Source organism: Nestor notabilis, unplaced genomic scaffold (assembly GCF_000696875.1).
Source record: "Nestor notabilis isolate BGI_N333 unplaced genomic scaffold, ASM69687v1 scaffold1825, whole genome shotgun sequence".
In the NCBI taxonomy this organism is placed as follows: domain Eukaryota; kingdom Metazoa; phylum Chordata; class Aves; order Psittaciformes; family Psittacidae; genus Nestor; species Nestor notabilis.
The window spans coordinates 62,547-85,728 of record NW_009927668.1 but is presented as its reverse complement, the minus strand read 5'-3'; the positions used below and the strand labels follow the sequence as shown (position 1 = coordinate 85,728).

The following is a 23,182-nucleotide window of genomic DNA, read 5'->3' as shown; positions in this document are numbered from 1 at the left end:
GGATACTTGTGCAGCTCACCCTGTGATGAGCTGGTGCCTGCATCCCTGCTGGCAGGACCATTCCTTACCCCGTGGCTGAACATCCATCCCCCTTGGGACTGAGATTTGGTCCATGTGGGATTTGGTCACGGAGCTCCCATGCTTCTGTGAGGAAGTTGGCCCCTTTCCCACTGCCTCCTATGCTTGGCAGTGCTGTAATTAATGCTGGCCCTGCAAGCATGACCTGCATCCGGTCTCCCTGGCAATGAGAGCCCTGAGGAGCTGGAATTACAGCAGCACCAAGCTGGCCTGGGCTGATGAGGGGAATGGAGAGGCTGGAGATGAGGCTGCGGTGATGTGCTGGGATAGGGGAGAAGCAGCACTAGGAGCTGCCCCAGCTCTCCCCACATAACCACTGCTGGCACAATCCATCCTTGGGGTTTGAAGTGATAAAGCGATTTCCTTTTCTCTGCCCCATCAATATACGTCTAGTGACAACCTTAATCAACAAGAATCCTCTTTGTTGTGGTGTTGTCCCTGCCAGGACTCATTGTTTGAGTGTGGCTTCATTCTAGATCCATCCAAGGTGGTTACTTTAGCAAACAGTGTGCAAATCTATATTGATGCTGGTGCTTTCAGCACCTCCTCAGGCACGAATACACAAGCCATGTTCTACTTCTTTTATCAGGAGATTCCTGCTGATCCCTTTCCATTATAATTGCTTTTTGTTTTCCTCTTCTCTTTCTTCTTTCATTCATTATTCATTTGTTTCTCACTCCAACACAGGAGTTTGCAGCACAATCTGGGCCACCCTGGATCAGAGCTGCCTGACCCAGGCACAGCTCCTTCCCTTCAAACAGCACAGGGCTCCATTCCCCTCTGCCACTGCATGGGCAGCAGCTTCCAGGGCCTGGCCCAGGCAACTGGGAGGATGTAGGGATGGATGGAATCCATTTAGGTTCAAGACAGGTTGTTTTTTTCATGGCAAGGGTTTTAAAAGACCAGCTTGGGGAGAAAAAGCGTTCTGAGACCCTCAGAATGACATCAAGGGACATAGTGAATGGGATTGCAAAGGATGTTTTCTTACTCTCTTGTGGTTGTTTCAAGTCTCCTGGTACCAGACCTGGTGTGAGAAGAGGAAATGTACAGTGAGAAATCAGGCAATTGTCCTTATCTGGTCTGTGCTGAATTCATTTTGTTGCTGGCAAAGCTCAGCCTTCGGGAGATGGTTCTGAAGGTCCCTTACCTGCAGGAGGCAGGGATGTTGCAGCTTGTGGTTCATCTAAATACTTCAAATCCCCCTGTTTTTACTTGTAACTGTGACATTAATGGTCATTGCAAAGCCACAAGCACGACCTGGTGGCATGAAACTCCCTTTTCTTTCTCCAACAAAAAGGAGCAGCACCCACCAACCGTGCCTTATAAATATTCAGAGTGCAGTTTGTAGGAATGTGAGACAAAGCCAGACAGATGAATTATTTAATGCTTTTAAAGATTGCAGCTTGCAGTTCCTCCTTGCACTGGCCTCCTTTAGTGCAGCAGTGAAGTGATCTTTAGTAAATTAATTTCCCTCCTCTTGTTGCAGTGGGCACCGCTGGTGGAAGCCTCCATCCATGAGCAGATGCCAGGGCACCTCCATAGCTCTGGAATTGGGTGTTGAGTGTTGAGGGTCGAGTTCCTGCTATTTATCTGGTGCCTTTTGATTTGCTTTAGTACATCCAACACTGGTGGAAAGCAGAGGGTTAGTAGTTTTAATGGACAGCCTGTGAATGGTGGTGGTGCGGCACTTCTGAGCTGCTTTTGGGACAGCCCATGGAAGTGGGTGTCAGGGAGACCTGGACACGTGCTGTAAGGGGGTTTTGGGAATCTTCCCTGTTTCGTGGTAAATAAGAGGCTGAGAGGGCTCATACCAAAGGTGGCTCCCCACTGGCTTCATACTAAGACACTAACAGCATCAAGATCCCATCCCTTGGACTGGACCAAACCCTTGTCATGTCCCAGGTCTGGCCACAGAAAAGCAGAGTGACAACCATCCACCGCCCAGTGATACTACAACAAGTCACCAGCCATTCCGCACAGCAGCAAGGGGTTAATTTGGAGAACCTGCCTAAGAAAGGAACACTAAATCCACTCCAAAATATCCAGCTACGGCAAGGATGGGACATGCAGTCCTGTGACAAGGGGGAATGGCTTTAACCTGCCAGAGGGGAGACTGAGATGAGCTCTTGGGCAGCAGCTCTTCCCTGTGAGGGTGCTGAGGCGCTGGCACAGGGTGCCCAGAGAAGCTGTGGCTGCCCCATCCCTGGCAGTGTTCAAGGCCAGGTTGGACACAGGGGCTTGGAGCAACCTGCTCTAGTGGAAGGTGTCCCTGCCCGTGGCAGGGGTTGGAACTGGATGAGCTTTAAGGTCCCTTCAACACAAACCAGTCTGTGATCCTGTAATTCCCATGTAGGCTTTGGTGGATGCAAATGCATCCTCAGAGCACCAGTGGAGTTTTCCCTGGGTTTGTGTTGAGCCTGTGCTCATCAGCCAGTCAAGTCAGCTATTATCACATTAATAAATATCCCTGCTTGTTTGCATGCTGGTGGAATGTGTGCTGCAGTAAGAGCTGATGGGTCCTTGGGGAAATAACATCAGATGCTGTCAGAGCTGCCAGCTGGGAGGGGAATTGGATTGGAACCTGCCAAACTGGGAACATTCCAGTGGGTCCATCCACACGGCACCCTTCCAGTTAGTAAAAGCAGGGACTTTCCCGTTCTACATGGTGGTGTAGCAGCATTACAGTAAATACTCCTGGAGAAATATGTCCAAAAATGCTCTCTGGGCTAGTTTGAAGTGTGAAAAGTTCCTGCTGTGAAGACTGATGTTCTCTCTTTGTCTCTCTCTTGTTTTTTACTCTTGCATTATATAGTTTTCTACTAGTTTTCTCCTGCCTGGTGCTGTCAGTCTTTTCGACCATTGATGAGTACCAGAACAGCTCAGAAGGGGCCCTTTACATCCTGGTAAGTGAGAGGTTGCAAATGAAGTTGTCAGTGAGGCATTAAAACGAAGTCAGAACAGCACAAAACCCTGAGGTTGGGGGTGTTTAACTGAGGCAAGAATTTAAACTGTCTCTTGTGAGAAGGGGACCACTGGGACCTGGAGGGAAGAAAAAGGAGGAATGTGAAAAGGAGGAATCTGTGTCAGGAATAAACTAAAAATATTTTTAAGGAGCATTTAAAACTCTTCTTCCTAAACTTTTCCTTTTATCTGCGTTTATCTTCAATGGCAAAAAACTGACCCCGACTGAAAAGCACTTTGATGTCAAGCAGCTCCCAGTGTTAAAGCTGCAGATGCTCTCCTTAGGGAGCAGCTTGTGTAGCTGCCTCCTCTCCCACACTACAGCATCCCTGCAACTATTTGATCCTCAAGCTGCAGAGTTTAGTTCCTTAAATAGCCTGGCATTCCTCACACTGGCAACGTGGCTTCTGCCATTGGGAGCCAGCAGAGATCCTGCACACACCATCGGGCTGCCAGACCCACGTGTCCCCTTTCCTTTTGTCTGGCTCCTTCCTCAGTCCCTGCCCTACATTGACATCAAAAGGTGCTGCAAACTCATTAGGGCTTCGTCAGGTTTGACGCATAAAACTGAGGTATGAGCTGATAGTAAAGAAGTCAGAGGGAAGGGAGCATGTGGAGGGTGTTCTGGTGGTGATGGATGGAGCTGCGATGCACAGCATCAGTGTGCTCACTGGGCATTGAGGCGTAGAGGATCCACACCCACTGCACCAGACAGGCCAGCACACAAACAGCCTGATTTTATAGGGAAAAAGCTCAAATTCCCTGCAGAGATTCTTAGGATGGAGCAGCCGGTGATTCCCGTCTCTGGTCTTCCTTCCCTGTGCTGCTCAGCATTAACCTAGTCAAGTCCTGGGGACGAATGGTGGGGAGATAAACAGCTACTCCTCAAATATAAACACAATATGTTGTAAAGCTCTAGTTCATGGCTACAACATGCAGTACCTCTCACCACCCCAGGGGAGGGCGAGGGAAGATGTGACAGTGATTCAAGCCTGGGCTCTCCAGCAGTGCAAACAGCTCTGTGATGTGTTTTGGGGTGTCTGAAAGTCAGGCTGTGGGTTTGTGCTCAATTCCAGAGCCTGCTCCCCATGGTGCATCTTTCTCCACTAACAGCACTGTCTTCCTTGCAGGAAATAGTCACCATCGTGGTGTTTGGGGTGGAATACTTCGTGAGGATCTGGGCCGCCGGCTGCTGCTGCCGATACCGGGGCTGGAGAGGGAGGTTGAAGTTTGCCCGCAAGCCTTTCTGTGTCATCGGTAAGATGAACAGGAAATATTCTGACGGAGCTTTTAAAACCCTTCTTCCTAAACTTTTCCTTCTGTCTGCATTTATCTTCAGTGGCAAAACACTGATCCCGACTGAAAAGCACTTCGATGTCAAGCAGCTCCCAATATTAAAGCTGTGGATGCTCTCCTTAGAGAGCAGCTTGGATGTGTTTGTTGTACCCCAGGCACCGCTGACAACTGCCCACAGACATGGGGAGGGGGTTTAGCCAGGAGAAGCTGAGTGTAGGAGCTGGGATCCTGCAATCCTGCATCCAACCTCAACACTGGATCACTTAGAAGCCGTTGATGTCTGTATGCATCTCACTTTGCCTTCCCCAGTGCTGATGAGCTGCCCCACAAGGGAGTTATGAGACTTAATTAATTCCTGTTCGTAATGTGCTTGGTGATCCTCTTGTGAGAGGGGCCATCTGTGCACAGCAGTTATTTGTAATGGGGTAAGGAATGGGCAGAGAGGCTGTGCCATTCCCTATGGAGCCTGCTTTCAGATGTCCAGGGCCAGCAGAGGTCATATGCAGGATTTTAGCTTATTCCACACAAATACACTCCTATAAAACTTGCATAGAAAAACTAGAGAAAGAGGAAAGTTTTCAGGATCTTTTGAATTTGAGATATATAGACTGAGGCTTTTTTTTTCTTGGACTTCCTTTGTCTTTGAGCACCCTCTGATGCTATAGTGGACCTCTAGATTTTCACTCCTGGTTTAGATGGGGAATTCATACCTCTAGACAGCTCTGCAGCTGATTAAAAAAGGGCGTGCATTTTGTGAGGATTTAATCCAGTTTTAACGGTGTTAACTCAGAATCATGTAAGAATTTGAGCTTTACAGTATTTGACTGATTTTCTGTGGGAGCGATGAGTGTGGAGAAGGAAACCAGGATGTTCCCATAAGGTGTGTAGTGGCTCCTTTCATCCAGGTTAAGACCGATGCTGTGTCCTTCCAGCACAAGGTATAACTGATAGAAGACCACTTCCACACAGAGCCTTCTGCTACAGTGGCAGTAGGAGTTGCCATCCCATTTGGTAGGGGGTCAGGAGCCTTCCTTCAGCTTTCAATGCCCTCTCTTCGTGCAGACATCATGGTGCTGATTGCATCCATCGCCGTGCTGGCGGCAGGATCCCAAGGGAATGTCTTCGCCACCTCAGCACTCAGGAGTTTAAGGTTCCTGCAGATCCTGCGCATGATCCGCATGGACCGGCGGGGCGGCACATGGAAGCTCCTGGGCTCTGTGGTCTACGCACACAGCAAGGTGAGCAAGTCCCCAGCAAGGACATTGAGCTGCTCTTCATGCTTTCCCCCCACCAAAGACACTGCTTTGGTTCAGTTTTCCGTCCCAAACATCTCCCAGACCGTGGGGGATTGGAAAGATGCTGTAGGTAGCACAGGGAGCAATGCAAAGTCAGATACATAAGGTCTGATGGAGCTTATGTAAAGGAGAGAAGGGAGAGATGCTGAGATGTTTGCAGGAAATATCTTGAATGTAGAGACCACCTGCACACTGATACAGCTCATTTCAGAGGTAGCAATTAGCAGCAGCCTCATTAAGCACATATGGTGTTGTGAGCTCTTTGCCCAGGATGCACTTCAGAGTGGATGTGTTTCTGAAAGCCCATACCGCGAGCAGCAGCCTCTCACAGACACACTGAGTGCCTCTTCCCAATGTAGGATCACAGACCAGTGATAGAACAATCCCTGCTATAAGGCACCTTGGCTTTGGGAAGAGTTTGCCAATTGGGTTTTTCTGTTTCCTGCTGCCAAATACGTGAATTTAACATTTCTCCTGTTTCCTGCACTTTTCCCCCTGAAAGCTTTTGCCAGCTTATCCAGAACTGAGTAAAAATCACAGGGAATTCGTGGATGCCTTTTGCTCACCCTTGTATTAACTTCATCCTAAAATCCTGTGAATTCTGACTTAAAGCTTCCCTGAAACTGGGGGATATTGTACCCAGATCCCAGCTTTGTAACTTTTCCCCAGTTAGTGGAAGGAACCTGCCCTAAGCAGTTCCCAGGGATCTGGGGGATCCCATTTCAGTTTTAACCCCACTTGCTTGGGTGAACTGGAGAAACTGGTTTATTTTCTCTTTAGTCTCAGTTCCACATCTTGAAATAATGAAGCTATTATGGCTCCATTTCCTTCTCCGTTTGCTGTGTGTGTTTAGATGATGGGCATTGCCCTCTGTGCGTTAGCATCTCCAACCAAAGCCTAAAGTAATGCAGGCAAAGTTCAGCTCTAACCACAAGCAATGCAGCGTTTGGAGATAGATGCATACCAGGATTGCAGTTATTCTCTTCTATCCCTTAATGTTCTTGCAGGAGCTGATTACTGCCTGGTATATTGGCTTCCTGTGCCTCATTCTGGCCTCTTTCCTGGTGTATTTGGCCGAGAAAGGAGAAAATGAGCACTTTGATACATACGCAGATGCACTCTGGTGGGGTCTGGTAAGTGATTTTCATAGAGCAGCTGCTGGTTATTAAATGTCCATTAACCCTCCAGCTTCTATCGTTTACGTGAGGAATCGACTTAGGGATTAGTTAACATTTCTATTAAATGGCTTCAGGCTGCTTAATTTAGCTCTTCTTAAATAAACCTCATAGAAAATGTTAAGAGATCACATTCCTTGAATTGCCTGGAGCTGCAAGGAAACTGGGAACTCGTGTGCTCCCAGTCGTGGGATTTAGCTCTGTCGTGACAGTACAGACAGGTCGGATAAAGACCCCACGGGTGCTTTGATCATCATTTTGACATATATTTAAAACTGAATTAGTTAAAATGATCCTTGGGTAACGCACTGTTAAAGACACTGCAATAAATGTTATAAAATTAATAGGATCTAAGTACCAGAAAGACTTCAGCACTGAAAGCTCTTCCCTTTCACATCTGTGCTGACAGAAGAGGAAAGGGCAGTACTTCTGGTTTGCTCTGGGGGTGCGTGTGCATGTGAATTATTGGATTACCCGATTAACAAAGAGAATTAATGACGTTCTAATCTTCTTGTGTTATTGTTCTTCTGCTCCGACACTGTGGCGCTGGTTTGGCCTTGATTACAAAGCAAGGAATGAAAAGCCCAGATCTGATCAAATCCCAATAACAGGCTTGGGGTGGAATCGGCTGATCAAGCAGCTCCTCTGTACCAACAAAGGGAATGAAGCAGTAAATTGCTTTTCAAGGCCCTTGGTTATGACAGGAAAAACAAAAACAAAGCCCCATTTGACATAACTAGCAAATAAACAAGGAGGAAGAAGTGACAGCCCAGATTAGAGCTCTGTCTTGGGAGAAGCATGTGCAGATTTAGCCCTCCTGCTTCAAGGCTGCACAAGCCTTTGGCAGAGGATCACCACTCCCTGTTTCAGGATGTGGAGGTGACTGCGGTGCCACTGAGAAGCTCAGAGTAAAACTGGAGTTCCATTAAGATAAATAGGTGTTGTCATTGTCCAGCTCCTGGGTGCAGTACAGGCAGATGTTAAGCGACGAGTAAAATTAAGTTTCAGGTTCAGGAACTTATCCCTTGATCTGATCTTGATGGATCCAATCCTTGTAGTTGTCTAGATAAACTAGGAAGAATTTGTAAACCAACTTTGCAGTGATTATGGAGAGAGCATTGCTTTGACTTTGTGTTTCATTCAGGAGTAGCCATGCAGCTGCATTTTCCAACCACTTTGTCAGACTGGCATCTAACTGGTAGGGCTTTTAGTGGGTCCAATTAAACAGTGCTTTGGGATAGTTCTTCCATTGGTGTAAAAGTGATTTTATTCTAAGCTGAATGTGTGAGGTTTATAGAGCTACATCAGCACAGTGTCAGCTCCATCCCTGGGGCCGGCTCTGTCCATGGAGGTTATGGGATAGGGACAACTTCCCACTTGGCACAGCGGGGTCCGGTTTGGGCAGATGTATCCAAGATGTTCCTAATCAGATCATCTCTCCCTGCCAGTCCCAGGCTCTCCAAATCCTCTCAGAAGCCCTGGGGGATACCCAACATAGACTCACAGACTGGTTCATGTTGGAAGGGACCTTAAAGCTTATCCAGTCCCAACCCCCTGCCATGGGCAGGGACACCTTCCACTAGAGCAGGTTGCTCCAAGCCCCTGTGTCCAACCTGGCCTTGAACACTGCCAGGGATGGGGCAGCCACGGCTTCTCTGGGCACCCTGTGCCAGCGCCTCAGCACCCTCACAGGGAAGAGCTTCTGCCTCAGAGCTCATCTCAATCTCCCCTCTGGCAGGTTAAAGCCATTCCCCTTGTCCAGCCCCTGCAGGCCCTTGTCCAAAGCCCCTCTCCAGGTTTCTTGTTGGCCCCCTTAACATACTGCACATTTCCTGCTAGTCCAAAATGCAGTGGGAAAATGCATCTTTTCCTGCAATTTGAAATTCAGAAGATTCATTGTCTCCAACAAATCTCTCTGCTCCTTTCCCAAAACACACAGCAACTTGTCAGCATTCTTTTGGTGCATTGCAATAGTACTGAGGAGGGGAAGAAAAAAACATCCCTAAATTAGGTTGCATGAAACAGCCATAATTCGTCCTGTCGGCATAATATGCTGTTTTTGAATAGGAAGGGAGACTGGCTAGTAGGCACTGCTGGGAAAATTGGGAATAAACAGCATCAGATCTTTCTGCATGCAGTTAGCTCTTGTCTTCTGTGTGGTGCCAAAAGGGAATTTGGGGGAATGGTGCCGGTTTGCTTCCCCTGCTGAAGGCACAGCCCTATCTCCCGGGGGAGTCCTGTCGGCATAATATGCTGTTTTTGAATAGGAAGGGAGACTGGCTAGTAGGCACTGCTGGGAAAATTGGGAATAAACAGCATCAGATCTTTCTGCATGCAGTTAGCTCTTGTCTTCTGTGTGGTGCCAAAAGGGAATTTGGGGGAATGGTGCCGGTTTGCTTCCCCTGCTGAAGGCACAGCCCTATCTCCCGGGGGAGGCTCTGAGCTGCCGCAAGCCTCTGCACCAGCTGGCAGCTCTCTGTGTCCGCTGAAGGCAAGAAAATGCTCCCAACTGGTGTGAAAACTCCGTGTATTGAGGAGGAAGGCGGCAGCGCTGTCCCGGGCATCGGGATATCACTGCTTCCCGCAGAGGTGCCCATCATAGACTGGGTTGGGTGGGAAAGGACCTTAAAGCTCACCCAGCTCCAACCCCTGCCCCGGGCAGGGACACCTTCCACTAGAGCAGGTTGCTCCAAGCCCGTGTGTCCAACCTGGCCTTGAACACTGCCAGGGATGGGGCAGCCACAGCTTCTCTGGCAGCTGGGGTCCTCCTGGGTGCCTGAGCTGCACCTCGACTTGGTCAGCTCATGGCACATGGTGACCGTGGGTCCTCTGCATCCCACTCTGATGTTGGAGAAGGTTTGTGTGGGTTCAGTTCTACATCTGACCAAGGGCTGTGGGGTGTTCTCCTCCCTGCAGATTACTCTCACCACCATTGGCTATGGGGACAAGTACCCCCAGACCTGGAACGGGCGGCTGCTGGCGGCTACGTTCACCCTCATCGGCGTCTCCTTCTTTGCCCTTCCTGCTGTAAGTGGGGGCTGCAGCATCTTGCTGGGAGGGGGTTGACCTCGGCCCACGTTGTCCCCAGCCCCTGGAGCTGGTGGCAATACAACAGCCACATCCAGTGGCATGATGCACCCAGAGATCTCCTGTCTGTGATAGCTCTGTGGCTTTTGGGTCAAAAAAGGGAGAAGAAGGGAAACCCTGCCTGAGTACTCGCAGATTGGGCACTTTGTCTCTGAGCAAACAGGATGGAAACTCCAGATTTGGCTCTGCACAAGTATTTGTTTGAAGCAAAACGATTTTTATCATGCAAAGGGTTGTTCCTAGAGGTGATGATGCCATTTCAGCAAATTATCCCCATCCCTTTCACAGTGCGCTTCAATGTGTTGCACAAATCTGATTTTCCCCTATGTGGATAACATGCTGGATGCCAGCAAGGTGGGGTTATTTTGTGTTCTATCAGCTGGCTGGAGGTGGTTTGGGAAAGCAGCAATTCCAATGAGCACCAGCCAAATCTGCTGGTAAGTAGTGCATTGGCCAGGGCTCCTTCTTCCTTCCCCAAGACATCTGCAGCAGCAAATGACCCAGAACAAGCCCTTGGAGGGGAAGCTGGGTGCAGTGTTTAAGTGAAAGCTTAACAAGCACCCTGCTAACTGCAAATGTTTGTTCTCTTCCCCAGGGCATCTTGGGTTCGGGGTTTGCTCTGAAGGTTCAAGAGCAGCATCGGCAAAAACACTTTGAGAAGAGGCGAAACCCAGCAGCGGGCCTGATTCAGGTGAGGATCACATGCAAGGAGCCTTGGGGGTACCTCATCCTGGTTTTGGGGGTGTTAATAGTCTTTCTGGTGTTGGGGAGGAGACAGGCAGGTGAAAAATGAGCTGTATGTGTAAGGTGTGAGACAGCTGGTGACTAGTCTTGTGTGGGAATAAATGCCAGGAAATCAGCCTTGGAGAAATAACATAAGTGGCAGGAAAAACAACAAAATCCAGCCCAGCACAGTGAGACAAACACATTAGGACAGTCTGGTTTTACCCAACTTTTTTCCCCTTCCCTCCCCACTAAAGAGAACATTTATACTAATATAAAGTTACAATTGGGAGCATTTTCTTCGTGGTAACAGATGTCTGCGCAGAAGGTTGGTCTTGGTGTGTATCTTGGAGATGTGAAATTAGTCATTTTACATTCCCCTGCTCCTTTCTCTCCACATTTTTTAACTCCCTGATGGGCAGCAAAACCTATTTGATACCTGACTTCAACCTGACAGCGAGTGCCTGGTGCCTGCAGCACTTTTAGCTGGGCTCATATAGTCATGATACTCCATGGTACCACCCCAGATCCGTCATGTATCAAACCAAGGAAAAGGAAATAGGTCAGACCCATCCCACAGCAAACAGAGGGAGGACTTGGTGGTGGCCAAAGGCTATAAAACAAAGGGCAGTGCTGCCCATCCCTGGTTCACAGTCCCACCATGTCCCCTCCACAGGCGGCTTGGAGATTTTATGCCACTAACCTGTCCCGGACGGACCTGCACTCCACTTGGCAGTACTACGAGCGCACCGTCACCGTCCCCATGTACAGGTACCTCCTCCTCCCTCTTCCACCTCCTTCCTCGTGACACCACTGTCTCCATCTTTATTTTTGTTCTCTGGTTATACAGTTTCATTTATTACCTATTTTTTGGTTGAAAAGGTTGATTTCAAGAGCTGGGATATGCTTTTTCTTTTGGAGTTGTTTTGCTTTGTGGTTGGTTTTGTGCATTTCTTTTTGACTTGATTTTAATTTCCCTGTTGATTTTTTTCTTTCTGTGTGTGTGTACATGCTCTTCTTTTCACCTTTATTTCTCCACGGCCGCTGGTAGTTGCGTGTTGTTGTGACAGTTGCCGTGCCCAGGGGTGAAGATCTCCCTCCCGAGCTGCTCTGGATCGTAGGTAAACGCCGTCCTCGCCCTATGTGCAGCTCCTCTCACCCACTCGGGCTCTCCTTGCAGCTCCAGCTGGTCTCTTATGGTCCTTCTGCCTTTCAGCAAACTTGTGTCCCAGCACTTTCCCTGGGTGCATTTGCCCTGGATCCCCCCTTTCCATTCCTTCTTTTTTCTCTAAGAGGAGGAAAAACAAATCAGGATTCAGTGAGCGTTTTCCCATGTCTTGCATTTCATTTATCCGCCACAAGCAAGGCCAGGTTGGACAAGGCTTGGAGTAACCTGCTCTAGTGGAAGGTGTCCCTGCCCATGGCAGGGGGTTGGAACTGGATGAGCTCTAAGGTCCCTTCCAACCCAAACCAGGCTGTGATTCTATGATCTGCTGACACAAGTAGGGAAGGACGGTGGAGCCGTGATGGATAAAGCTGAAAAAGCAGCGTTGTGTTTTAGAAGCATCCATCTCCCGTGCTTTAAGGAGAGGTAACTCGTCATCATACCCAGGCAGCTTTTTCAGCTGATACAACACAGATTAGAGCAGTGTTCTGGGAATTCACAGCCTCTTGGGATTTGGAGCTTATTGGAGATGGGGCAGAGTTTCCTGCCATGCCTCGCTGCCCTCTGGGACGCGGGGAAGCGATGCATCCCCCCTGTCATTCTCATGGTTGGTGGCATTGAGGTGTGGAGGCTTCTCCAGAAGCAAAACGTTGTTGTTCATTTTCCACTCCACACTGTCTGCATCCCCTTCTGGCATGTTTTTAGGAACTAGTCACGTTGTTGTGGTCAGTAACTTTTCATTGGATTCATTCCCAGTGTGTGTCTGATTGCTTTTTTCCCTAGAGATTTATGAACCAGCTTCAAGATTTTGCCTAAAAAAAAACCCCAAAACCAAACAACCACCCAACAAAACAGAGCAAAGCTGTTTCCCAATAGCGCTGATCTCACCCATTGAAACTCCCCCATCTCACTGCACATTAGCAGCACTGGCTGTGATCAGCTACTAGAGAGAATGAGGATGGAGCCTGGTCCAAAATCCACTGCAAACTGCAGGAAGCCAGGGGTTGATTTCAGTGGACTTTGCTGGGTTTTACTGCTCTTTGAAAGACTGAACTTACCACGCAGCCAGACATAGAGGAACACCCTTTTGCTACCTAATCCACTTGTTAAAACCTGTATTTCCCATGGAGTGACTGCATAGGAAGAAAAGCTAAAGAGCTGCAGAAGAGCCTAACTAAAAGCTTTGATGAGGAAAAAGGACAGAAACATAGTTTGGTGAAGAGCCCAGCTCTCCTGAAGGAAAAGCCAGGACCAAGTCGTAGCAGGATGGCAGCAGTTATACTGGTTGGGTGCTGCTCCCAGGGTCAGTCCCAAGCAACAGCATCACCCTGGGCTTCCCTAGGCACAGGTTTCTCTACTCTCCCAATTTCCCCTTTAAATCCCAACTCCTGTGTGTGTGCAGGTAAAGTGAGCATCACCTGGGCGAGTGAGCCATGGGTGCACTGATGGATTCAACTCTTGGTCAAATTGGGTCTTTTTACCAAGAAAGCAGTGAGCTTCTTTTGAATATATTTTGGATGCAGTCAGATAAATCAGGGAAAAAATTAAAAATGGGGTAACTGTATGTTCTGGCTGCAGCTTCCATCAGTCACACTGTGCATCTATCCTTGTCTACCCACTTCACTAAGCCAGCTCTGCACTGGTGCAGCTGTAGCAGCACGTCAAGCCCAGTGCCGCATTAAGGCGATGGCTGCAGACATGTGGCTGCAACACAGAGCATGATTAGGAAGTGGGTTGGAGGAAACACAGTATCCCCGTGTCCCTCCAGGGTGCCGGGGCATGATCTGTGATCATCACTACATTGGCACCCTTTCTGCTCAACACTGGGCTGCTTATTCCTCATAGCAGGAGCCCTGTGACTTGAGCTTACTTGTTTTCCCAAGGCATCTCCGAAATGACTGGCTGCTCGATATGAGGAAATCATTGCACATGCCTTGGAGGAGCTCACGTGTCTCCAGAACATCACTCAAATCATTGCAGTGGAGCTGGTCTCACTCGTTTGGGGAAAATAAGGTGGCCTCTTGAGAGGAGTTTGGATTTCATCTTGAAATTCAAAATGTGGTAGAACCAAATCTGAAATAAGCACAAGGCTGCTGTATGTACAGGTGGTGTAATGCTCCCAGACATCATGACCTGTTCTGCACCAGCCACTGGATTTGCTGGATAAAGAACTGTTGTTTATTGTTACTAGTGAGAACAGGGCCTTGATCTAAACCACATTCATATATTGGCCTTCACTAAAATACCCCACTGGCACATCCAAGCCAGCAGCTCAGCTCAAGGGGTCCCTGGCTGATGGGGCCAAGGGCTTTGGATGTCCCATGAAAGGCCTCTTGGTGGCCCCCTTATTTTCCCTGCTCTTTGGTGCTCATTTGCTTTCAGAATGAGGTATCAACTGCCTGTCCCCAAGGGTGACGTGAGGGTGTCACGGGCGCTCTGAGCAAGCTCAGCACATGCTCCGTGCTCACCTCTAAGCCTGGTTCATATGCTAATTTTCTTTATTCTGTTTCTTTTCCCCTTTCCTCCACCCCACCTTCCCCCCATCCCTGTTTTTCTTTCTCTTATCCCTTTGGTTTTCTTGGGTGAAAACACTTGAAAAGCACGCAAACGCAAACGTACGGTGCCTCCAGGTATGAAGTGCATGTGACTCTGAAACTGTGTGTCATGTCACTCCTTGTTCTTCGTTTGGGACTGTAACATGCAAAGCCTTTAATTACCAAAAAAGTGAAGGAAAGGAAAAAAAGAAACTCTGAAGATCAGTTTATTCAAAGGAACGAGTGAAAGCCCAACCCAGACTCCCCATCCAGCTGCCTACAGACTAACCCTATGCACCTCCATGTATGTTTTAGCTATTGGTACACACGTGTTGGGAAACCATCTGCCAAAATGATGATTTAAGGAAGGAGAATGGGAGAGTGCTTGATAAGCTTGGTGTTTTAAGGATTGTTTTGTGATGGTCTTACCAATCTCCTCTGATTCATACGATGTTTAACAAGAAAACATCCCTGTCCATACTCCCATTTTCCCTCTGCCATCGCTCCTGCATGTTCCCCTTTCTCCAGCTCTCTGCTCCCGTCCTTCTTTGTGTCATTTGTCTCAGTCCATGCTGCAGGAGCTGTGCCCACAAGGTAGTGCTTGGTTTGCTGAACTGGCTGGGTGGTGGCGCCATAGGATGCATCAGTGGTAGCATGGAATGAAATCACAGCAGCAGCTGTGCCTGATTTGAGAACAACATCTGGGAGAGAAAGAGGTTGGACCAGATGGTCCAATCCAGTCTGAGGTTGGACCAGATGATCCTTGGGGTCCCTTCCAACCTGGTATTCCATGAATACTAAAGTGAAATGATCATTTATTTCTTCTAGTAAACCAGTCTGAATTTTGGGAAAGGGATGTTCCATTTCAACAGGACTTTTCCATTTCAGTAGGACTTTTCCATTTCAGTTTTTTTCTTCCAGATCTAAAGCAAGCCCCAGTTATTCAATCTGGGACATAACCTTTTGGGATTAATCAAAATGGAAAGACCTATACATGGCTGTGTAAGATTTATGATAAATAATATTATCTTGGGTTCTGCAGAAAAGAGTAGATTTGAAAATCACAGGCATATTTTGGATGAGGTTGGTGTCTGAAGGTGTAGTCAAGTCAGTGTATTAAGATGGGGAATAAATAGCTTGCATTTCAAGACTGGGGGCCAACCTCTGTTCTTAGAGCAGTTTAAATCCTCTCTAGATGCATTAATGCTCTTAAAACTGATGTGATTTAGCACCTGATTTCCAAACCTGGTTCCAGTTTTCACAGATGCAAGTTTTACAGCCTTAGTAAATCACGCTTAACCACTTGGTGGGGTTAATTTACAGCAAATTGCATCAATGAATTGCATTCATAATATTTTGAATGTACTTTCCTGTTGTGCTGAATAACAGCCTGTTATGAGAATTGGACATTTTAATGCTGCTGGGACTGAAGTAAGAATGTGCCATTTCCATCCATTTCTTATAATAAAGTAGTTTGCAAATTTCATAAAAGTCCTTAGTTATGAAAAATAGCTTAGGCTGGAGACGTCAAGTCATTATTAGGGTAAAAACTGGCTCCTCGTAGGAACTCCAGCACAGCATGGAGGCTCATTTATGTCCCCATCCCATTCCAGCATCCATCTCCTTGTCACCCTCTTCCTAATCTTCATACTGGGGCTGTTCAAAGTCGTCCTCCTCATCTCTGTGCGTGTCGTGGTGCGCGTGTGGTTCTGTGTACGCTCCCACCCTCTGTTGCGTGCTGCTCCCTCCATGTGTTGTGGGGTTTGGATGATGTCCTGGCTGGAGGCATGATATCCCTACTGTCCCCAAGTGCTTGAACGTTATCTGTGCTACCAGGAATAGCCGATTTGCCTTCCCTTTGGATAGGGGAGCTGGAGGTAGTGTGGTGTTTGTGCTGTGCTGGGCAGGGTGGTGGAATCCGGCGAGTTGGAAGCGTTGCTGTGGTGTGTAGCATGAGCTGTGTGTGTTCCCGTGGCGTGCAGATCTTCTCACCTAGCTCCCCTTTAACTGGAACATGCTTCCCTTGCTAACAAGTGACACATGGACCAGGAGGAGAGAGAGAAAACCTGAGATGTCCCAGCCCAGAGGTCCGTTCTACATGTCTCTGGAGGACACGGTGGCACACAGGGGTGCAGGGTGCCCTCCGTCAGTGTTTCATAGCAAAGCTCAGCTGAAGTGCTGAGCAGAGCCCTGCCTTTTCTCTGAGGTTCTGGTGAAATGGTGCAATGCAGTAGCTGCTCCCCAAGCTGCTCTTGTAATGACAGGTTAGGCTGAGTGTTTGATTCGGATGGAATTTCAGGTCAAGTATGTGGATGAGTTTACACCCATTTTTAATAATAGTTTCAGTAAAATACTAGGCATTTTTCCACCCATCGTCCTACCACAGAAACAGGGACTCTCTGTTTCCTTCTGTGTCTTTTTACCTTTGCATCGAAGCATCTGTGGTGGCCCAAGAGATGGCCACCTTCAGCACAGTGTAGACCTGTTTTATGCAAAGGAAGGAGCTCCTTTTGGGATCCCAAATCCTTCAATCTAGTGAGCTAATGAGCTCTGAGACTTGCATTGGTGGGAGGCCTGGGTTTGTGATCCTGGCTAGAGGAAGCGGGGCTGTTATCCTGGGTATGGAGCTCACTGAGATCCTAATGCACCAAAGTTGTGCACCCTCCATTAGCTGCTAAGAACACTTTGTGCTTGATTTTATACACCCATCTTGGAAGGAATCTGCCACCCCTGTGGTGGGTTTGAAGGGAGGAGACAGCCCAGGACTTGTGTGCTGCTCCACTGCACCAAGGTCAGCTTCCTCCTGACTTCTCGAGTGAAGAGAATCATTAATTCATCAGATCAGGATGTGCTCTCTGCATGGCAGCAAACAGAGCTGGCCTGGGGAGCAGAGCCAAAATTTTCAGGCCTATTTTTACTCTTTTCTCCATTCTTAGGATTGGAAAATGTTCTGATTGCCTCAATCTTGTGAGCACCAAGTCTGCTCTGCTGAACAACTGGGGGTTTTTTTGAGGATGAGTTTCATGATGCAGAGGAAAGGCTTTTCCAGTTGGGGTTTTTGTTCAGTTAGAGGAAAACTCTGAAACTATTAGTTTCATAATGGCTGAAAAAACATGGGCATGAATCTCTCTGCCTTTATTTTACAGTAAGCAACAACGCTTCAGCCAAGACCAGTCTGCGAGCACTTGTGCTCCTTTCCTTCCAGTCCAAAGCTGCTGTTTTGGACCAGTTTGAGTCATTCTTGCTTTCAGACCTTGGTGGTTCATTTTCCAGCAGAACCATAAGTATACATTGCCTTGGGGTTGTGGCTCTTTGGGCTCCATGGACTTAGTTTGACAAGGGCGCGCTGGTGGCCTAGAAAGGATTTTGCAGCAAGCCATGGGATGAGCTCCATTGGCCTTGAGCCTGAATGCAGAGTCCCCAACTGAGCTCTTAAGTAGGTGCTGCTCTTCTCAACCATGTTGAGATGAGTTCTCCATCCTCCCCCCAACACCTCCAGCTCATATCTCCCTTGGTTAAAAACCTGTAAACATCAATGTCAAATATTCATGGAGCAAGCCCCAGTCTCCCAGAGCCTGAGGGAAGAAACCAGATGTGGATGTGGGAGCTAATTCAATGGCACAAAAGCAGGATAGGTGAGAGGGTGTTTCTTCATTTATTTTACTTTTTAATTAACCAGGATTCCCATTGTCAGGTTCTTCCTAAGAATAGAAGGAAATCCATCCCTTCTAGAATGCAATGATACGTGGTTTTGCCTCATTTTGGGGCAAAACCTGGTATGGACAGTAAGGAATTGATTGAACTTGACCCCAGAATGCACTGCTCCCAATCTCTGGTCCCTGTTTTCTCTGCCCCGTAAGCTGCTCCTTTCCATGCCTCCCACATTGCCAGGAGCAGCAGGGTTGAGTTTTCCCATTTGCCTCCGAAACTGGAGCTTCTCTCCACTTAATAAGAGCCAAAGTGCTGACCTCCACACAGAGCAATGCCAACTGATAGACTGCACGTGGTGAACCAGCTCTCCTGCCAAAACACCATGATGCTGCTCAGAACCCCTGGCAGCCGCCTGTGTTTTGGGACCTTCCAAATCCAGTGGTGCAGACAAGTTTCTCTCTCTCTTTGCTGTCACCCTTTCTCTCTTTCCCCACCGCTCTGCCTTAGGACACTGTTGGAAGTAGCAGCCAAACCCCTCTCCATCCTTCCCGAGCTGTCTCCCAGTTGCGCTTGGTGGCACTAAGCTGGTTCTAGCTGAAAGGATGGGGCAGCAGGGGAAGTTTCCAAGATGGGAGGCTCTGAAGTCAGCTCTGCTCGGATATTAATGGTCTTCATTTTCTCCCTCCAGACTAATCCCTCCTCTGAACCAGCTGGAGCTCCTGAGGAACCTGAAGAGCAAATCGGGACTGACATTCAGGTTAGCAGCAGAGTTAAGCGAGCTTGGAAAGCACACACTTTGCAACCTTTTCCTTTTGTTTTGTTTTCTTTTTTTCCTTTTTGCTTTAGTTTATTTTTCCTTTCTGCCTTTTGCATATGGACAGCCTCGAAGATGTGAGAGGTTTTGGCGGCTGGTCCCCCATGGGTTGTTCAGTGACCTCCTCCCCATCCCTCTCCCATGCTATACATGACTTTCTTCAGCCTAACTTGGCTCTGGAGTAATGCTGCAGTGCTTGTTTGAAAACACAAAGTTGTATTTACAAAGGGTCTGATTGAGGTAGTGTTCCCAGTTTTCCTCTGACCTTTATATTCTTCACCACCCTCAGAGAAGACTCAGGCCCATGGTGTGTTACTTTATTCTCCATCCCCAAAAGCAGGCAAGGTTGTAGTGGTGAGAAGTTTTTGCTATATTTGCTGTGCTAACATGTATATGATGGTCCCAGAAGGTCAGGAGTCCTGCAGCATCAACCTATGCTTGGGAGGGGTGATTCTTGGGGGTTTTAAGCAGGCAAGACTGCCCATTTGGGGAATGGGGGAGTCTCCTGGGAGACCCCAGGAGGGATGGAGAGGTGCTGGCCATGCTGGTGGGCATCAGGGCAAACTGGGGAGGTGTGGGATGGGACCTGCCCTGGGCTGTGTGTCTCTGCAGAGAGTAGAGATCTGTAGACCCATGGCAATATGTGACTATTTGAGTTAGTGACTGAGGTTGGGCTGCCAAGCTTGTCTGAGCAAGGAGCAAATGGTGGAGGGCTGTTGTTTGAGTCTCTCCACACTGCTGCTTTCAGCTTAAGGAAGAGGGGTCAGGCTCTGTGCAGGTCTCAGTGGTCACTGATGGATGGGAGCAGGGCCAGGGCTGGTGCAGCATCACTCTCAGAGTGAATTGAGCTCCTCCTGCCCAGGTCTTCTCACAGTCCAGTTTGTCCCTTAGACTGGCTGGTGTTAGGGGGGGCAGACCCTTATCTGCTGACAAACAGCCTGCTCCCTCCCATGGGGCTGCAGGGGCAAGGCTGCTCCGGGGCCCCAGATTAAATGCAATTTCCCAGTGTGACAAAGCTGTGAATCAGAGTAGTTGGAGGCAGCGCAGGTTCTCCTCGTGGCGGGAGGGAAATGCCACCAAGATGCCTGGTCACTGAAGGTGAGGTATTTATTTCAGTGTGGCCTTAGCCTGGCTTGCAGTGTGATGCCTACAAGTTTGTAGGCGTTCAGCTCACTTTGTCCTCAATGTCAATCAGATGGTTTGGGATCTCAGTAGGGAATAACGTACAAAAATTGTGGCATCCCACTGCCTCCATGTAGCCTTTGGCAAAGTAGCTGCCAAAGGCTTTGGAGGCAGAAACCCCACCTGGGGTGTTGGGATGCCAGGGCAGAGATCCATGCTCCTTCCCACTGATGTTCCCTTCCCAGCATCATGCGTTAGCGCTGCAGGATGAAGCCATGCATCAAGAGATGCGACATGAGCTCCGTTCCAATGGCCAGGGAGGAAAAGCACCAGCGTCCCAGGAGCTGTTCAAATCCTTCCCTATGCACAGAAACACCTCAGGGCGGTGCAGTCCCAAACGAATGGGGCCGCTCTCTGAGCCCACAGAAGTCCTCCTGTGCTCACACAAATCACACGACCGTCGGGTGTCTCAGTCATGCGTAGGCACAAGGATGGGTTGGGATAAACTCTTCAACCCTGTGCGTTGTATGTGTCTTCTCTGAGGTTGTGTGAGTCTCCAGTGATCTTCTGTCCGGGCCAGAAACTCCAGGAATTAAGTGCTCCTTTCCCTTTCTTCTGTCACAACTTTCACTCTAGTTGTATTGTTCGGTATTGTCCTTTCGTTATGTTTTAACAGTGAAGCAGCAACATCTTTTGCCACCTGACACCATGCTAATGTACTATTGCTTCTGTTTAAAGGAAAGAGCAGCAGCCTGAACCATCGCCAAGGTCTGTATCACTGCCAACACGCCATCCCCATGCATTACCTGTAGATATCTATGTACGTGTGTGCGTGTGTGTACCATGTCGTGGTGCCATCGAGGGAAGCATTCTAGGTATTAACGTGCTTTTTCTGTGCTGTGGCAGTCCAATGTATCTCTGTGTTTGCTGGACCTTAAATCATATCTTCCTTCCAGTCTGCCTTGGGCTGTAGCTGCGAGGATAGTGAGGCTGTGGGGGCTAGCGAGAGCGTTGGGCAGCATGGGCAGAGCTGGCAAACACTATCTGGGGTGATGGCAGGGCTTTGGTTTACGCTGCTTTACTTCTGTTTCGTTGCTGGAGTCGTAGCTGAAACAGTACAACGAGGCTCGATGAGCACCAATAGCTGGGTGATGCTTTGCCTGTGTCTCCATCACCCAGCGCCATGCCGGGTGGAGGTGACATGGGACCACGAAGCCATCACCATGTCACCGAGTTACCAACTTCTCCTGAGCTCATCTTGCTGCAGGGCACTGCGCGGGGCTGCGTGGACCTGCTGCTCCGTGGGACACAGGAGGACTCTCTGACACCGCACGAGGTTGCATGGCAGAGACTCCCTTTTCTCCAACCCCATTCCCTTTGGCCTCACAGCCTCTGGATGAAGCACGGTCCCTGCTCCGTCTTCCCTCCACGCCTGGAGCCCATGGTGCAGAGCGTGCTCAAGCGGGTGCACTCTGAGACGTGGCGAGCACCTTCCAAGGCCAGCCATAAACCTCACCTACGGGAGAGCTTTTCTCTATTCACATGTCCCAGGGAAAACAGCAGGGCTGGTATTTGGGATGCTTTTCAGATACTTTTCATCCCCTTAGAACTATTGAATTCTGGTATTTTGTGTCCTGTATTTTCCAGGTCTTTTAAGAAGTAATTCAGAGACTGAATCTCATTTTTTAGCTCGAGAGGCAGGATGCAGAACTGATGATCTGTGGAGATCATCCACTTGGCTTTTCAGATCTTCCATCTCATATCTCAAAACATAACTTACAGCCAAAACGTTGTAAATAATACGTTTTTCAGAAGCATAACTGGAGCCTGGCATTTTTCAGATGAAACTTTTTGCTGTGCCTTTTAGCTTATAAGAGGCCAGAAACTTAATTTCACCCTGGCATAAAATCCAACCAAAGATATCAGGGTTGATACGGTGCTGATAAAGGAAAGAAGATTTCATCCTTCTTTCCTTACCCCCGGCCCCCACTCATTTTTCTGTCTTTCATTTGAGCTTTTCCTTTGCAAGCAGAACCTCCGCAGCACTTCAGCCACTTTCCTGCCAAAGAAACCAAATCTCCAAGATCATGTTTCAACTATCCAGATTATGTTATTTTTCCCTACATGGAGCCTCACAGCCAGAGCAGAGGCAGGGTCCATCCAGCTTTATTAAAGCAGGGATCATTGCATGAAATGTGCTCTCTGGGAGCAGACCAAGGCTGAAGTCTTGGCCGCCAGCCTGTGGTGGACATCAGGAGGGTTAGCTGTTCATCCCAGGGACCTGGCTCCTCCGCTGCCCTGTCTCAGCCAGTGACGTACTTTGGATGGATTAAAGGGTAAATCCACATTTATCACAGGTGTATGGTGATGAGACAAAACCTGTTTAACACAATCAGCTCCACAGCTGAGGGAATCTGAGGACCAACATAGGGTCACAGCAGCCAGCATCCCCCTAGTCACAGGCGCCACTCTTATTTCTGAAGCACTAGTCTTATTTCTTACTTTTGAATCTCAGTCCTGTCTTGCAGTGTTCATTTTGACCAGTTAAAACACTAGGTTGGATATAGTATTTCTCTGTAGAGGTTGCAGGTTTTTCCCTGATCATTTTCCACCTTGCTTTCTTAATCTTATGTCACAGAAAGAAGTAAAAATACTCTTTCACTGTTGTTTTTCAGAGTATTCTTTGCTATGTAAAGATCCTTCATGAGGGTTATTCCCAAATGCTGCTTTCCTGCTCCTGCAGTGTATCCGTGTCTTGTGGCACGGGTGAGTTTTGTTGCCCTCTGTTGTAAGATGCTAAACCTGAACCTGCTCAAGCTGAGGGTCTGCAGTTGCCGTGTATATGGCATTAGAGCACTTTCCTCATTGCTTAGTTCTTTGCTGCCCTTCTGTGTTTTGTTAGGACAATATCAATTCTCCCTGCTCCCATTGTCCTTTTCCATCTGATAAATCACCTATTTTCCCAAGCTAAAGTTTCTGGATCTTCCACATTCACATCCCAAATCTCCCACCCACTTTTAATTCCCAGCAGCCTCCCGGCGATGCTCAGTGTGTCATCCTGCCCTTGGAAAAGAAAACTCATCCTGTTTTTCAGCCCACCCGCCAGTTAATCATCCAGCTGATGCCCGTCTGTCACTGATGACTGTTCCACTTAGGAGACTCCTCGGGATGAGCCGTCTCTCATAGCAGACCCCAGCAGCACACTTCAGCTGGTAAAGGATTTGTCACTTTCCATCGATGTAAGAAAACATACAATCTCTGATCTGGAGATAGCTGGATCT

At 48.4% G+C, this 23,182-nt stretch overlaps 1 protein-coding gene across 1 annotated transcript in view; it reads left to right on the top strand.

Moving 5' to 3' along the window:
• Positions 1–2,890: 2,890 nt before the first annotated feature.
• The window catches only part of KCNQ2 (potassium voltage-gated channel, KQT-like subfamily, member 2), a gene marked incomplete at its 5' end in the record, with an annotated part of 40,995 nt that continues 20,703 nt past the window's right edge, over positions 2,891–23,182 (top strand). The window contains 10 exons of the mRNA XM_010014139.1: positions 2,891–2,981; positions 4,170–4,296; positions 5,398–5,573; positions 6,638–6,763; positions 9,722–9,832; positions 10,488–10,583; positions 11,292–11,386; positions 14,381–14,410; positions 18,654–18,722; positions 20,640–20,669. Of these exons, the coding sequence (XP_010012441.1) occupies positions 2,891–2,981; positions 4,170–4,296; positions 5,398–5,573; positions 6,638–6,763; positions 9,722–9,832; positions 10,488–10,583; positions 11,292–11,386; positions 14,381–14,410; positions 18,654–18,722; positions 20,640–20,669 (951 nt within the window). The remainder of the gene's footprint in view (positions 2,982–4,169; positions 4,297–5,397; positions 5,574–6,637; positions 6,764–9,721; positions 9,833–10,487; positions 10,584–11,291; positions 11,387–14,380; positions 14,411–18,653; positions 18,723–20,639; positions 20,670–23,182) is intronic.